The 15,138-nt window shown below is 52.8% G+C and overlaps 2 protein-coding genes across 11 annotated transcripts in view; both read right to left on the bottom strand.

Moving 5' to 3' along the window:
• MKNK1 (MAPK interacting serine/threonine kinase 1) overlaps positions 1–538 on the bottom strand; it is a 49,217-nt gene extending 48,679 nt beyond the window's left edge. For 7 of the 9 annotated variants that reach the window (XM_037827313.1, XM_037827315.1, XM_037827310.1 and 4 more), the window contains exon 1: positions 446–534. The gene's annotated coding sequence lies outside the window, so the exon portion shown is untranslated. Of the gene's footprint in view, positions 1–266; positions 318–445 lie in introns of those variants that run through there. The other 2 variants (XM_037827314.1, XM_037827312.1) reach the window with 2 other exon arrangements.
• Positions 539–2,255: 1,717 nt separating this feature from the next.
• On the bottom strand, positions 2,256–11,791 carry MOB3C (MOB kinase activator 3C). 2 transcript variants are annotated; one of them, XM_037816873.1, is made up of 4 exons: positions 11,600–11,791; positions 7,984–8,422; positions 5,663–5,824; positions 2,256–5,278 (listed from the first exon to the last, which is right to left on the bottom strand). In XM_037816873.1, the coding sequence occupies exons 2-4, from the start codon at positions 8,399–8,401 to the stop codon at positions 5,163–5,165; spliced, it is 696 nt and encodes a 231-aa protein (XP_037672801.1). In that variant the 5' UTR covers positions 8,402–8,422; positions 11,600–11,791; the 3' UTR covers positions 2,256–5,162. The 2 variants fall into 2 exon arrangements, with proteins under 2 accessions (XP_037672801.1, XP_037672804.1); XM_037816876.1 differs by having other exon boundaries at positions 5,622–5,824; positions 11,600–11,784.
• Positions 11,792–15,138: the final 3,347 nt, after the last annotated feature.

Below are 15,138 nucleotides of genomic sequence, written 5' to 3'. Positions count from 1 at the left end.
CACAGGTCAGGAGCTTTTAAATATTGCAAAAAATAAAAGAAAATAAATGAAAACATTAAACTTGAAAATAACGTAGTGCACAGACATTATGAATCCCTCACATGAAAAACTCTTTATGATGCTGCCCTGCCTGAGTCCTGAGTCCAGACAGAGCCTGCGCCCTGATACCTGGCAGGAACTGAGTCTCAAACCGACCACAGACTGAGCCCCGACCTCGGACACGGACCAACGCAAGCTCCGACTGGGGACACACGGTGCGCCCTGACCTCGTCACAGACGGAGCCCTGGAGGAGAGTCCGAAAGGAGCGTCCCCTTCAGCTGTCCCTCCTCAACGGAATCTGGTCGTGACTTCGGGACGCTCTGAAAGCTCTGCCTGGCCCCCACCTGGGCACACGGACTCAGTCACAAACCCTTTCCCCCAGCCCCATTTTGCTCGGAGGGATACCTCGCTGTCTTGCCGTCACCTCAGTTGACTCCCCGCGGGATCGGTCGCGCGCACCCCCACCTACAGATCGTTCCGCCGAGAACGCGGAAGAGGCGGTCCTAGACCCGAGGGGAGGGCCTGAGTCAAGTAGGGCGTTGGGGGGCGGGGTTGCGCCTGCGCCTTGAAGGCCACGCTGGTGAGCAGGGCCGGGCGAGTTAAGTAAACTGCGCAGGCGTGAGAGGAGAGGGGCGGGGAGATTGCTGGGATAGGGGTGAAGCTTAGTCCTTTGACACTGGCTTTTCGGAGTCGAGCGGCGGGGAGTGGTGGGAAGCCAGGAAATCGCCGAGGAGGAGGAGGTCTGGCAGCGACAGGTGTAATTAACATTTCTTGAGCGCTTCTTCAAGCCAGGAAGGAATTTTTTTTTTACTTGGGGGGAAAACGCTGCTAATCCTAAGACGGGGCTAATTTTGTAAAATTTCTTTAACAGTCCGAGTTCCTATAATTCCACCATGAGAGTTTCTCTTTTTGTAAACTATTGACCCCAGTAATTAAAAATAAAACATTTGAAACCTCGTTACTTAGAAACAACTACAAATAAATTAATACATCCGCCAGAGCTCCCCCTCCCCCAGGCTGCAGGTGCGAAGAGAGGGTAAGAGTTGACTTGGATTTTAATTCCGGCCCTGACTCCTCCTTTGTGAAATGGAAGTAAACATCCCTTCCCTGCCTGTGTCCGGGATTGTTGTGAGAATCTGGTAAGCAAAGTTAGTAAAAAGAGCCTCTTGAACTTCCTTCTTATCCTTCACCGGACAAGCATTTGTTCCTTTTCCCCTTCTGATTTCAGTCTCCTTATCCATATGATGGAAGGACGCCTGGATGAATTTAGGGAACATTCAGGGCCTTGCTAGATTTTCCAATCTGGATGAAGGCTGGAGAGCATCAGTGCTTGGTGCCTTCAAAAATCCCCCAGTTCATCCTGAAGACCTGTGTATCCTACCTCTCCCACCCTTCATAGCCCAGACCCATGCAAGCTTTGAGTCCTCCTAGGCTTTGCCAGCCTGTTCCCCTCTCTGTTCCCTGACTGTCTCAGCAGTCAGCTGGCCCGGAGTCACTTAGGCCTATGTTCCAATTACATTCACAAATTTGCTGTGCCCCACACATGGCAACCAAGTTCACTTGACACCAGACACTGGGCTCAGAAGAGGGAGGTGTCAAGGAGGGTTCCTCCAAAGCAGGTAGAGTTCTAGCTATGTTTGGGGCTCCCGAAGGGAGAGTAAGGATATATGTGGCAGTAGGAAGCTTCAAGGAGGATTGCAGTGCTCATGAGGGCCAAGAATGGTGGGCATTCTTTACTCAACAGGTGGATGATCTGCCTCGGGGTGGGGATAATGGCTCCCTCATTCCCTGTGTCAAAGACTTCTACAGATCTGAGCCAACAGGAAAACAAAGCGTTCTTCGCCCTGACTGCCCAACCAAGCTGCCCCTCTACTCTCAAGGACCTTCTCCTGCCTGGTTTTGCCCTGTGGAGGGACTCTTGTCTCTGCATTACTGAGGCCCCCAGCTTTCTTTTCTCTCCCCTCCTTTTTCTCAACTTTTGTCTATTCTTCTCTTGGCATTCCTCTCTGAATCTCTCAAAACAGTGTTCTGATGGCTTCCTGATGTATTCACAGGCATTCCCATGTAAGGCATAGGCCTTGGGTCACATAGCTCTGAGATAAATCGACCCTTGTTGCCATGGTGTATTTCAAACAACCATGAGTCTAGAGCCTGAACTTTCTAACAGTCTGAGCTGTCCAGCGATTGAAAAGATAGTGAGTGACCTGTCCTAGGAGGTGAGCAAGCTGAGTCACCTTTCAGAATGCTGGACTGGGGCCTCCTTTGGTGAGCCAGAAAACGGGGAAGCAGAGTAGATGAACTTCCAGATCTTGGAGCAGTGAAAGGAGGGATACTGGGGGCCAAGAGAGGGGCCAGGCAAAAGACCAGCGATAAACATGATTCAGCAGGTTATTATATGTTAAGCACTTAAAACTATACCTGGCACGTAGTGAGCATTAGCTATTGTTATTATTGTGACTGATTCACAGACTGAATAATGAGGAGCTTAGTGATCAATCAGTCCTCCATGTCTGCTCCTGATCATGAAATAGATGAGGAAATTGAAGTTTAGAGGGGGAAGGGGCCTGCCACGGTTCCTGAGGACTGGGTTGGGACTGGAACCCAGGCCTCTGCCTCCCAGAGAGACCCTGCACAAAGCCAGACTGTCTCCTTTGCAGATGGAGAGGAGGGCTCCGGGAGGACCTTTGCTACCTTTCTAGAACTAACCTGCTTTTCAACTCATGTCCTAGCATCTTGTGGGTCAGAGGCAGTGAACAACACTGAAACCTGAGCCAAGTCTCTCAGGCGTCTCCTGGGGAGTAAGCTTAGGAATCAGTGCATGTTCGATTACCTCCACTTTGAGTCCCACCCAGCACCTAACAAGTGCTTCCTCTTGGGAAGGGATCCTCTGATGTGATTAGGTTGGGACTGTATTTCTGCCCTGTCCGCTAACCCATCAGCCCCAACAAACCACTCAGATTAAGGGAATGGGGCTAGAAAAAAAAGTGCCAGGTGACCAGAACTGAAACAAGGAAAGATCTCCCCCATTAGACTGAATTCATGGAAGGCAAGGGCCAGCCCTCCTCACTCCAAGGAATCCAGAATTCCCAGAGCCCTGAGAAAATCTCAGTGCTCCACCCAGGAGAGCTGGGACAGATATGACCAGCCCTCCACATGGCCCAAGAGTTCAAGACAAAAAGCCCTCCCTGCCCCATTCTGGCTTAGCTCCTTCCACAGGTTGCCCAGGAGCCATGTGGCAACCAGACCACAGCTTCCCATCAGTGGCTGCTTTAGTTTGCATCCTTTATTTTACCAAAAATAACAACAATAAAGTCTTCCTTCTGTTTCACAAAAATAGATTTTACCGCCCCCCTCCCCCCAGTCGCTCTGGCCACAGCCTAGAACCTAGAATCCCCCTTCCAAGCCACAATCCATTCTGGGGAAAGTTCTGGTTCCTCTCACTAAGAGCCTCTAGCAAAGCTGCTGGGACAGCATGTTACCCTTGGGAACTGCTCTGGAAGCAGCAAAGGCAAGAGTCCCAGCTCCAGCTGGCTGCTCCCAGGAGACCCATCTGTTTCCCCAGAGGACAAGCAACTTTGAGGGGGCATGATTTTGGAGATTTGGCTCAGCAGACCACCCAAATTAAACCGAGGGTTGATGGGGCACTCAGGCATCAGCCTAGAAACCCTTGCTCAAAGCAGGAACAATTGTGTCTTGAAGAGAGGCTGTCAAACCTTCTCTCCCTGTGCATCTCATTTACCTATTTAGTAACTGACAGGCCCTGGGCTGGGAGTTAGGACCCCTAGTTTCTAGTCCAGTTTCATGAAAGCCTCACTGTGAAGCATTGGACCGTCTTTCCCTCCTCCTCTCTTGTCCTCAGTTCTCTCCTCTGTATGTTGTGAGGGTGAGACTAGATGATGCTCAGATTTCTCTGGCTTTCCATCCTGGCCTCCTGTTGGGGAAGCTCTGGGAGAGCTGGGCCCATCCCTGTCTCAGTTTCCCCAGTCATGGCTCTGGACACAGGGCTGGGCATGGGGTGCTGAGAAATCAAGTGCTGAATAAACATCCAAATCTCTCTGTGGATGGCTTGTGCTCTGAGATACAATCAGCTGGAATGTCTTGATGATGGTTGGGAAGGAGGCAGGTACTTGCAGGCTGTGGGTTACCCAAACCTGGAAGAGTCAGTTCACCAAGTTACATGGTCCTCAATGTCCTGGGATGGGAGACAAGACTCCAGAGTTTCCCAGTGCAAGATCTATCAGCTCCTTGGGCTGCAGGATCATTTTGTGTTGGGCTTAAGACCCTGGGAACCAGGTTTGTAGTCTTCAGACCCCAAGAACCAGGTCTATAGGTTCTGGGAGCTAGAATGGAATGTACAATTCCCAATTTAAGGACCAGGCAACTTTTGTGGACATGAGGGATCACCTCCAACCTTTCAGGAGGCTCTTTATAAACAGGCCTTTCTGGAAGCAGAGGGATGAGTAAAATGACAGCTTATGGGCATCTCTGGTTTGACAAATCGGAACCTCTGTCTGTAGTGGGCCAGGGACTAGGGCAAGGCTCCCCTTCCTCCCTGGCCCCTGCAGGAAGATTCCTACATAGAGATACTTCAACAACCACATTTTGTGCACTCCTGAACATGGTCAGATACACCAAGCAGGGATAAAGACCTGTCTGTCTTCACACCTACAGTGTTCATGGTCTGTCGATACCAGTCTCTTCAGTCATTCATTCATCCAGTCATCCATTTCTCTAACATTTATGGAGAGCATAGTATGTGCCAGGCAGGGTTTAAGGCAGCTAGTTCTCACAGGCACAGTCCACAGTCAAAATTGCATGTGCACACACACATATACCATCCTCTGTGCTCACTCACACAAGCTGCTCACTCTCTTACACCTTTCTTGTCATCACCCTCAGCCACATCCACATATTCCAAATGGGCTTAAGAACCACTATGGAAGGGTCAAGTATCAGAGAAGAAACCTACCCCAACCCCAGATGTCACTGCCAGAGGTTTAATACCTCCTTTCCTTCTGTTTGCCTATCCTGAAGCTCCTCTCCCTTCTCCATTCACAAGCAGTGAATCAGGAGTCTGGGGGCTTTGGGTATGTGGAAGGGGTCCCAAGGCTTTCAGGGTCCTCTACCACCAGAATCTTGAGGGTCCCCTCCCCTGCCACCCTGTGTTTAGATGGTCCATCTGATGGGCAATGATGTCCAGGTCGTGGCTCAGTGACAGATCCGTTCTGTCATCTCCTTCTGCAGAGACAAAAGGTGAGGAGGGGTCAGTTAAAATTCAACCTTCTAAAACCATGGGGCCTGGCTGCTCCTCTGCCTGAGCCTGCCCCCTCCCCACTCCCCGCACCCCAACTCCAGCCTGCAGATCTGGAGTGGTAAACTGATACTTGAATGAATTCTCTACTAAAGTACAAAATCCATTGTTAAATGAATTGTCTTCTAATGTATCCATGTTATCTAACATATGAGACAGAAACTTATGTATTGGATTTTCTTAAAGTAGGAGCCTCTGTGCCTGAAAACTCACAGAGAGGCTAGCCCAGGTGCGGGACCTGGAGGAAGGGCACTGGGGACATGGCCTCACCAGCGGCTCCAGCTCCCTCTGGTCCACGAGGCTGAACTCACGGATGAAGTAGTAGAAGTGCTTGTAGCAGGTGTTTACGTGGGCCTCGGCCCCCATGTTGAGGATGCTGTCAAAGTGGTGGATGTAGACGTGGACAAAGACACGGAAGAGGCGGGTCAGGATCTTGGTGCAGACCTGCTGGAAGTTCTTGGGGAAGGGAATTCCTGGGGGGTAGGGAGAGGTAGAAGGGGGAGGGGATCAGCATCCTGGCAGCCCTCACCCAGAATGTCCTCTTCCCCCAAATCTCAGCACATTTCCCTTTGGGAGACACACACAGAGAGAGTGGTTTGCTTTTCTCTGATACTTCCCTTTTTAGTGAAACACAAATCTGACTGTGCGTCTCCCCTGCTGAGATACAAATCTTCTTCTTTATTTTCTCATTGCCTAAAGCAAGGCTTTGCAAACTTGGGGGTTACTGACCAACCCTTCTTAGAATATGATGAAAATTATGGCCCAAAAAGTATGTGGACCCACAGGTATGCTGACATCACACCATAGAATACTATTCCAAGGGGAGCTCATCAACATCTGGGGCCCCTTTTAAAACACCCAGGGCCTTCAGGATTAAGGCCTAACTCCCCAGCATGGCACACACTGCTCAAGACCGTTCATGATCTGACCCCGACCTCCCTCTCCAGCCCACTCCAAGTCACTCCTCTTCCCAACATTCACCTAGCGGACCCCAGAGCCCCAGTCCTGAGAATGACTCACTCTTCAAGAACTAGTTCAGATGCCCTCCATTCCTTCAAATATTCAAGAACACTTTTGAAGACCCTTCCATCCATGTGCCAGGCCCTGTGCTGGACCTGTGCATCTCTGGCCTCGAATTCTCACAACAATCCTGCCGATGGGTATTGTGATGGTCATTCTAGATATGATAAAACCGAGGCACGACCAGTTGAAGCCACTGGGCCAAGGCCACAAAACCATTAATTAGCAAAGACTGGAGACAAGATTCAAACCCTCTTTGTACTGCAGTGCTCCTCAGAGATGACTGATACAGACCTCCCTTGGGAAGTTCTGGAACCTATGAGGAAGGCACAATTTCTGCACACCTCCTACTCTCAGCAAGGAGATTTCGGTGGCTATGCCCACTTCTCTGGTGTGGCAGAGCCGTCCTAGGGTCAAGGCATGGACACCTGGGAAGGCTAGAAGGATGGAGGAGCCCAGATCTAGGCCCACACCTGGCTGAGGGGCCTCTTCCCTTTCCCCAGTGCTCTCCGGCAGGGTTGAGTCCTGCCTCTCTGAGACCCCCTCCAGGTCCAGCCCAGGTCCCTCAGACTTGCACAGCCCATTTAGACTTGGGGCCTGGGCTCCAAGAGACCTGAATCCAATCCAGTTCAGTATATTTCCTCCCTCTCGGCCTCAGTTTTCTAGAAATCATGTAAAATGAAGGTGCCCACTGTTGAGCATGATATTGCAGGACATGGCAGGCCACTGGGCTGAGAGGAGACGTGGGCATTGAATTGTGACTCAGTACCCAGCTTCCTTCAGCATTCAGACTTCTCCCTCCAGGCTTGACCACACCCTGCCCCACTCATCTCTGCTTCTAGCCCCGCCCCCCCCCCAGCCCCACCTATAGCCTCGATGGGGATCAGCATGAGTGTGGGTGATGGTGGGGCCCAGGATATGGGTGGGTCTGCTGCGATGAAAACGGTGTCATGCCTGCTCAGCTCCTCAGCTGACAACCCTTCCCCTCCTGCTGCCCTTGGGTGGGGAAGCAGGACAAGGGTGACATTACTCCCCACCTCTCCCCATCCTCACCAGCCCAGGCTGCCCAGCTGAGATAAAAAAAGGCCCCCATAGCCTGGGTCTGACAAAGGAAAATTCTGCCCTCAGAGCCCCAGCGGGAGGCAGAGATAGCATCTGGGCCTACCCACTCCCCACACCCTTCCCTTCCCTGGGGCCAGGAGTTAGAGGGAAGTCCCAGGAGGTGAGAGGTCAGATCAGCCCAAGCCGGGGGGTGGGGGTGGGGAACCTGCTATGACATTCTGGGGCACCTCTTCTTGTTCCCTAGGGCCTGAAAGATTCAGACAATCACGGTCTGTGGTCCAACTGGGGTGGTCCCGGGGGGGGGGGACACACATGCTTTGGGCAAGAAGAGCTGCAAACTGGGAGTCATGCAGTACTAGCACAAGATGCCTTTGAGCAAGACATTGAACTTCTCTGAGCCTCAGTTTTCCTCTTCTACAAAATGGGACTGAAAACCATGCCTCTCTCACAGAGGAGTTGTATCAAATCAAATGCCTCATCTGTGAAATGGGCTCCTGTGGGCTCCCTCCCCCCCTGGCCAGGCCTGACCCGGCTGCCAGGTGCTGCTCACCCACACGCGTGGGAAACACATCCTCGTCATTGATGAGGCCCTCAATCCAGTCCATGAGCAACGCCATGTAGCGCGGCGCCGAGAGCTTGGCGGGCCGCCGGTACTGGCGCTCGTCCTGCCAGCGGTACTCGTAGCGGGGCCCGCCGGCCATGACGGGACAGCTGGTTTCGCTGCAGCGCTCGGCCATGGTGCCGTAGATGAGGTTGATGCGGTTGAAGAAGTCCACCACGTGCACGGCGATCCAGTCGTCGATGTTCTCGCCGGGCGGCAGCCGCACCACACTGCGCAGGTCCAGGCCGGACTTGAGTGAGGCCTGTGCCTTCTTGTACAGTTCAAAGCGCTGGGTGCCCGGCTCGAAGCGCTTCCGTGGCCGGAACGTCTTGTCCTTGGAGAACACCTGCTTCAGGCACAGGGCCATGGCCACGGACCTGGGGATGTCCTGCCAGGGACGACGAGAGGTTGCATGGTGGTCAGGACCTCACCAAATGGCTTTGACTTTCCAACTTGTCATTTCCCTCTCACCTCAAAGCCTTCAGTCAACCTCTGCACCATCCCTTGGAATCTAGATTGGCCTCATCCCCTAAGTCCAGCACCCTGCCCCTTCCCAGGCCCCCTGAGTTCCCCTGCCAAGCCTACAACCCTCCCATCTTGTTTTGTTTCCTCTCTGCCTTTATCGTTTCTCACGGAGGGCTGGGTCTGGGCTCCCAACAGGTGCTCATCAGACTTGTTGACCATCAGAGAGGTTGCAGAGGCTCCCTGAAGGGCTGCCAGGAGGCAGGGGCCTAGTCAAAATGACCTCTGGGAGCCCCCACAGACCAGCTGGTGCAGCGTGGGAGAGCTGGCTGCATTGTGCTTGGGGAAGGGCCCCCCTCCTCCCACCTTCAGCTTCCTCTGGGATATCCCGTGGTCCATCTGGCCACCGGGGATTCCCAAGGAGCAGGAGGGACTTTTCTACCAAAAATGTCCTTTCCTTTTTTTTTTTTACCCTGAAAAAGGAAAGGCCCTCAAACAGCCAGATGAACAGTGTCTGGGGAGCTGTAGGTGCTGGAGGAGGGGGGAGGGTGGCAGGTCTAGGAGGGCTCTCCTTCTTCTGACAGTGCCTGGAAATCCTTCTCTACAAGTCAGCCTCCTCCAGCCCTAAACCTGAGCCAGCCACTGGCCCCTTCCCCTGCTCCTGACGCTCACTAGACATTCTAGAGCATCCACTATGTGCCAGACACTGGGTGGTAGGAGAGTGCTGTTGTATCCACCCAGCCAGGCCCATCTAGAGCTCAGACAAATTTGCTTTGCCTCTTAGAATTCAAGAATCTCAGACTCAGTACAGACTTTGAGGACAGCAGTCCGAGCCCCAGGCTCAGAGGCAGGAGTCCTGGGTTCTAGTCCAGCCCCACCACTGACATGCTGGTTAACCCTGTAGCAGGCATGGATTTGGTCAATGCAACCTCCTGGGTCACTCCAATAGAGGCCAGGTTTCTGGGACTTTCAGGATAGTCATCCCTTCTCTCCTGTGGATGTGTGAGCTCTTGGGAAATACAGACTCAGGCTATGGGCTGAGATTGGAATTTAGCCACAAATGACTATAGGCTAAGTTCTAAACTCTGGCCCCAGGCTGAATTCTGACTTTACCCTGACCTTGGTCAGTTTGTGTCCTGATCCTAGTCTTAGACTGAGGCTTGATTACTGCCACCAACAAGACCTGACCTTGGCTTCAGACTGACTGGTTGGCACTGGAGTATCTTTCTTCCTTGCACCCTGGTAATATTGGGACAGGATTGGGGAAGGCAGGATGGGAACAAGGCAATTACTGGGAGTAACCAAGGGTATGTCATGGGTGGGTCCCTTCAGCCATGGAGTCAAGCTGGCAAAGATTTTTGGAACATGGGTCCTTCTTTGTACCATTACAGACAGGCTGGAATGGGAGGGAAAATCAAGTAAAATGAGGAGATTTGGGAGGGTAGGGCAGGTCTCCCAGCAGGATCTTGTCCCCTTGGAAATATAAAAACACAGATACCCTCTTATCCATCCCTCTGCCCTTTGACTTCTCACCCAAAGATGTCCACAGGATGGGACCTGAACTTCTCAATCAAAGAGGAGGCGCTGTCCAGGCTTTACTTGCTGCCTCCATTCTAAATTCTGCTTGTGGCAGGTGCTTCCCAAATCACTCCCACTGCAGTTGGATGGGGTTCGTGGGCTCTCCTCCTTCACTTGGTCCCCTTTACAGTTACACACAGACCCTCTCTCAGGCATTCAACACCTTACCCCACCTTTTCTGCCCTATTTCCCGCCTCCCTACGCTAACCACCCCAGGCTTCTTCCTGATCTCAGAATGCATCCCACACTCTCCTGCCTTGGTGTGTTTTCTTATGCTGGTCTCTTTGCTTGACTACACATCATTCAGGTTGACTGCTACCTTCTCCCACAGCCTCTCGTCATGCTTCTACTGAACACAACTCTCCTCCAGGGTGGAGACTACTCTTTCACTATTGCTGCCGGCCCCCCACCCCCCAGCACCTGTCCCCACCCAGAGCCTAAGTCAGGGCCCAGCCCATGGTTAATGCTCAGTTTTTAAGAAAAGTTAGAGCCAAGAATCTTAAAGTAGGAATAGCCCTGAGAAATCAACTGGTCCGACCCACTTCTTGTACACTCTCGTATAGTCTCCGGGGAGTCTGAGACCCAGAGAGGGGACTTGAGAAGTCTGAGGTCACACAGGTAGTTACAGGCAGAGCTGGGACAACAGGGGCAAGGCTCAGTCCCTCACTACGAGTAAAGAACTATTTTCCTTCATGGGCTGGTCTGGTAGAGAGAAGGGAAGAGGAGAGGGGTGGGGAGGGGAGGGGGCATCTTCCCCACAGAACAGACCAATGTGCTTCCTGTTTCCAACACGCCCACTGCCCCTACGGCAACTCTGGCACCCTGACCACTGAACTTGAGGCTGGGTCTTTTCCCCAGGAAAATGTAAGTTTTTGGAGGGAGGGGGTGTGAACAGAGGGCAGGAGCCCTTGTATCCATGCAACTTGTCTCTTTTCTCTTTCCCTCTTCCACAATGTCCTCACTGACTTGCCTACTCTCCCTGGTGGGCATCTGGGCTTCCCAAAGGAAGACTGCAGGGTGGCACTGGTTCTGACAATTAGCCCCCTGCCAGAGGCACCCCTGCCACTTTCTCCGCCTGGCCCAGGTTCTCAGCTCATTGATGGCCCCAGTTTGAACCAAGAATCCAGCCTGGGGTTGTATGACGTGGGGGGCGCCGTGCTGGCCTGAGATCCAAGAGACAAGTAGAAGTAGAAGCGGAGACTCCACGGTCTTCCCCGCGGGGCTCGGCCACCCACGCCACACCCTGTCCTCCCTCCTGGACTCTCTCACCCCTCCTCCGACCCCGCCCAGCTGACAGGGCCGGACGGTCGTAGGACCCAGAGGAGCCGGCCTGACATTTCCGCTCTCGAAGGCACGCCCCCCTCAGCCACCCCGCCCCCAACCCCGACTTTCGGAGTTCTGCGCCTCAGACCCGGGAGCGGACTGCGGCCAGCCTGCGTTCGAACCGAGGTCGCCTCTGGACGGCGCCTCGCCGGGACAGCCCAGGAAATGAAAGTGGAAACAAGGCGTGTGCCCGCTCACTCACGGGCTCCGCCTCGGTGGGCCAGCTCGAGTCCTCCTCCGGCCGCGGGAGTCACATCCCCGGCGCGCTGGGCCGCCCTCCGTCTGCCGATCCTCCCGCCTGACGGTTCCCCTGCTCTGCGGGGCCCCGCGGTGGCTCTCCGGCCACCAAGGCGACGCCGGCTCCGCCCCTGCCCTCTCCAGCTCCGCCACGCCGGGGCCGAGGGGCGGGGAGGGGGCGGAGGAAGGGATCCCCTCCTCCTCCCAATACACACACACGCTCGGTCCCGTCTTTCCGGAAAGTCCATATCGGGTTCCCAGCTTCCCGCTGGGCAAAGGACTAACTGAGCCCTCTTGGTGCCTCCTTGGGCCTCAGCTTCCTCGACTGTAAAATGGGAACAAGCCCAGCTTCGTGGCGGGACGGACACGAAGTGACAGGCTGTCTGGAGCAGGAACAAAAGAGCTACTAGATGAAATGGTTTCTTTGCCTTCCTGGAATCATGTGTCTTCCTTGTCCCTGAGCTCAATGGAAGGGATGGGGTCTGTCTTGTCCATTCCCATATTCTCAGCTCCTGGAACATAGGCACTCAGTGCTCATTTGCTGAATGCATGAATGACTCAGGAGTCATGAGTTGAGTCCCTAAGCCCCAGGACTGGCCCCTAAGATTGCTCAGTTCATGGACGTCACCTCCCTCACCAGGGCTGGGGACCCTGATCAGTCTGGGTGTATGACACTCCTCATCTGAAGTCACACTATTTCCCATCTCCAGACCTCTGTCCTGGCAGTTCCCTTTTTGGAATGCCTTCTTGCCCGCCTTCCTTCCAACCAAATCTAAACCCTGGTTCCCCCTCCCTACTTTTCTACCTGGGTTCCTCCCTCAAGGGCAGACAGATATCCTACACCTGCACTCAATGCACACTGTGGCCCCCAGGCCCAGGGACCAGTCAAATGGCTGTGTCATAGGGTGGGAGGGAAGGCTGGGAGGACCAAGGCAGAAGTCACCCTGAAAGGGGGGAAGCAAGAAAGCAGGGGGAAGGAGAGAGCTGGGGGTTGCAAGTGGCACAGATGCCGTGCTGGGCTTCCCTTGTGTCTGGACCTGCTGTTCGCTTGCTGGCATGAGAACACACTGATCCTTACCAGCTCAGAGAACTGAGGATCCATTCTTTTGTTGAGCATCTGTTTTTGCCCCAGTCTAAAGTTCTCTGTGTTTTTATGTTTGTATCTTAACTCTGTCCCTAATCCCCTATAAACTAACACTTGCACATTCTAGTGAGTAAAGGGCAAATTCAAATATAGTCCTTCACTTATTCAATATCCTAACCAATATCCTTCATCAAGCATGACCTGTGTGTGATGAGCAGGGAATGGGGTGATGACGCTTACCCAGTTGTTGACAGATCAGCAGAGGTGATAACTCACACAAGCAACACAACGAGGTCAGAACTCAGTCATCCAGAAGTGAGAACAGGGTTATGGACTATTGCGCTTGGTAGGAGTGGTTGTCTGCAGGAAACACATGGAACATCCAAATTGGGTATTTTGCCGAGTGTTTCATGAAGACGCTATTTAAAGTGTAGTGAGGATGTAGGGAAATCACATGGATAGTATATCACCAAAGGGCTGGCATTAGGTAGTGTGTAGCTGTCATTGTGTAGGTGGAAGGAGTGATGGGACCAAAAGGGAACTATGAGAATACAGCTGCCTGACAAGAGCTGTGGCCTAGGGTTGAGGGGTACACCCAGCCCCCAGTAATCACTGGGAAGGATGGGGGGTAAATCCGGAGACTCACTCTCCTCCCACGAGCTGATCTCCAGCCAGATTACCCTGTTGGCTGAATCCTAGCAGAAGCCAGGGATGACAGACCCTGCTGACCTGTTGACATAGCCCATAGAGGTTGGCTCCCTGGGGCATAAAGCAGGGTGGTGGAGGATAGAAAAGGCATCTGGAGGGGAAACGGAAGTTACTTGGCACAGTGGGGACCAGGGCTGACTTCACAGAGGAAATGACTTAGAAACTGCTTAAGCTTTCCTTATCATTGGATTCTAAGTACTTCATGATTTTATTGTCATTTCCTCTTTAACCCATGGATGATTTAGAAATGAGTTTTTTTAGTTTCTCAACATATGGGAGGTTTATGTTTTTCTTGTGGACTTCTAATTATATTGCATTGTGGTCAGAGATCATGGTTTGTAAGATTCTTTGTAATTTTATGTGACCTTCTCTGTGGCTTTGTGCATGGTCAGTTTCTGTACATCTGAGCTGGATTTTGTAGGATAGGCAGGAGTTTGCCTGGTAGAGTGAAAAGCACAGAATCTTACATTGTGGGAAATAGAGATGATCCATTGTGAAAGGACTTCAGAAGTTCCAGGTCATCTGCAGAGACACGAGATGTATGCCTCAGTACAAGCTGACAGGCTGGCAGGTGGGATGGGAAGCATGGGGAAGAGTTGGGGAAGGCCAGAGATTGATCTGTCAAACATCTTGCCCCGCCACTCTTGGTCTGGTCTAGAGGGGCCATGTTCTTCCAGGAGGCTCTGCTGGGGCTGAGAAGAAACCCAGACCTTGGAGGAGAAGGCTCTGACTTTGCCCCATGTAAGCTGTGTGATCTTGGATTAGTCCTGCCTCTCTGACAACACTTGTAACCCTACAGCACTGCACATCTACACAGGACTGAGTATAAGTGGCTCCCCAGGGGCTCAAACAAGGGCTACATCTCTGAAGCTTGGTGGGATTGTGGGGGTGTAGGGAGGATATGTCCAGCCGGGAGTCAGTGGGGACCTGGGAGAGTATGTACCCTCTTCCACTGCATAGCCCAGGCACATGACCCCCTGATGGGAGCTCCAAATGGCACTGGCATACTGTCTAGGACCAGGAAACCTGGGATCCTGTTTTGGTTCTGTCACTGTCTGGCTGTGTGTCTCTGTGAAAGCTCCTGCCCCCTCTGGGCCTCAGGCTCCCTCTCTGTACCATGAAATCATCTTCCAACCATACTATTCCACGTGCCCTATTAGAGCCAGCATCCTGCCCCCACTGAGCCCGGACCCAGTGGCTCCACTGATACAGAGTGGCCTCTCCCTGGGGACTCCTAGTCCCTCCTATGCCAGGAAAGTCCCCACCCATCCCCACATCCCTCCAGGAATGAGCTACCACACTCCCAGCTCCCCCAACCAGGCATCTGGCAGCTCCTACAGTCTGATGGGACCCACCCTCTCCTTACTCTCCTTCCCATGGACAAGTGTCAATTTCAGCTCCTGCTCCTCCCTGCCCAGGAAGTGGGATCTCCCATCCTAAATCTCTCTTGGTATCTTGAGGAGAAAGCCACAAACACCCATGAAGAAGACAAGGTTGAAGGGAATATGACAGAGGAAGACTAGGTTGAAAAGGATGTCTATTCAAATTCTGTGTGACTAGGAGAAGTCACTTGTTCTCTCTGAGCCTATTTCATCTTCTCTTAAATGGAAACAACAACAACAACATCTGCCCCACAGAAGAGCTGTGAGGATCAAATGCGATAGCCCTTGTAAGCAGCAATGACTGTGGCCAGTCTCTTTCGGAGGTGCCGC

The sequence above is a fragment of the Choloepus didactylus genome, chromosome 2, assembly GCF_015220235.1.
Source record: "Choloepus didactylus isolate mChoDid1 chromosome 2, mChoDid1.pri, whole genome shotgun sequence".
In the NCBI taxonomy this organism is placed as follows: Eukaryota; Metazoa; Chordata; class Mammalia; order Pilosa; family Megalonychidae; genus Choloepus; species Choloepus didactylus.
Note: the sequence above shows the minus strand (reverse complement) of the source record. Positions and strands in the feature narration are given on the sequence as shown.

Excerpts from the sequence above, each read along its gene's own strand:
- MOB3C (XM_037816873.1), bottom strand. The coding sequence starts at position 8,401 with ATGGCCCTGTGCCTGAAGCAGGTGTTCTCCAAGGACAAGACGTTCCGG. Across the intron at positions 5,825-7,983 it reads TGTGTTTCCCACGCGTGTGG|GAATTCCCTTCCCCAAGAAC; the intron begins GTGAGCAGCACC and ends CCTACCCCCCAG. Across the intron at positions 5,279-5,662 it reads GCACTTCTACTACTTCATCC|AAGGAGATGACAGAACGGAT; the intron begins GTGAGTTCAGCC and ends TTGTCTCTGCAG.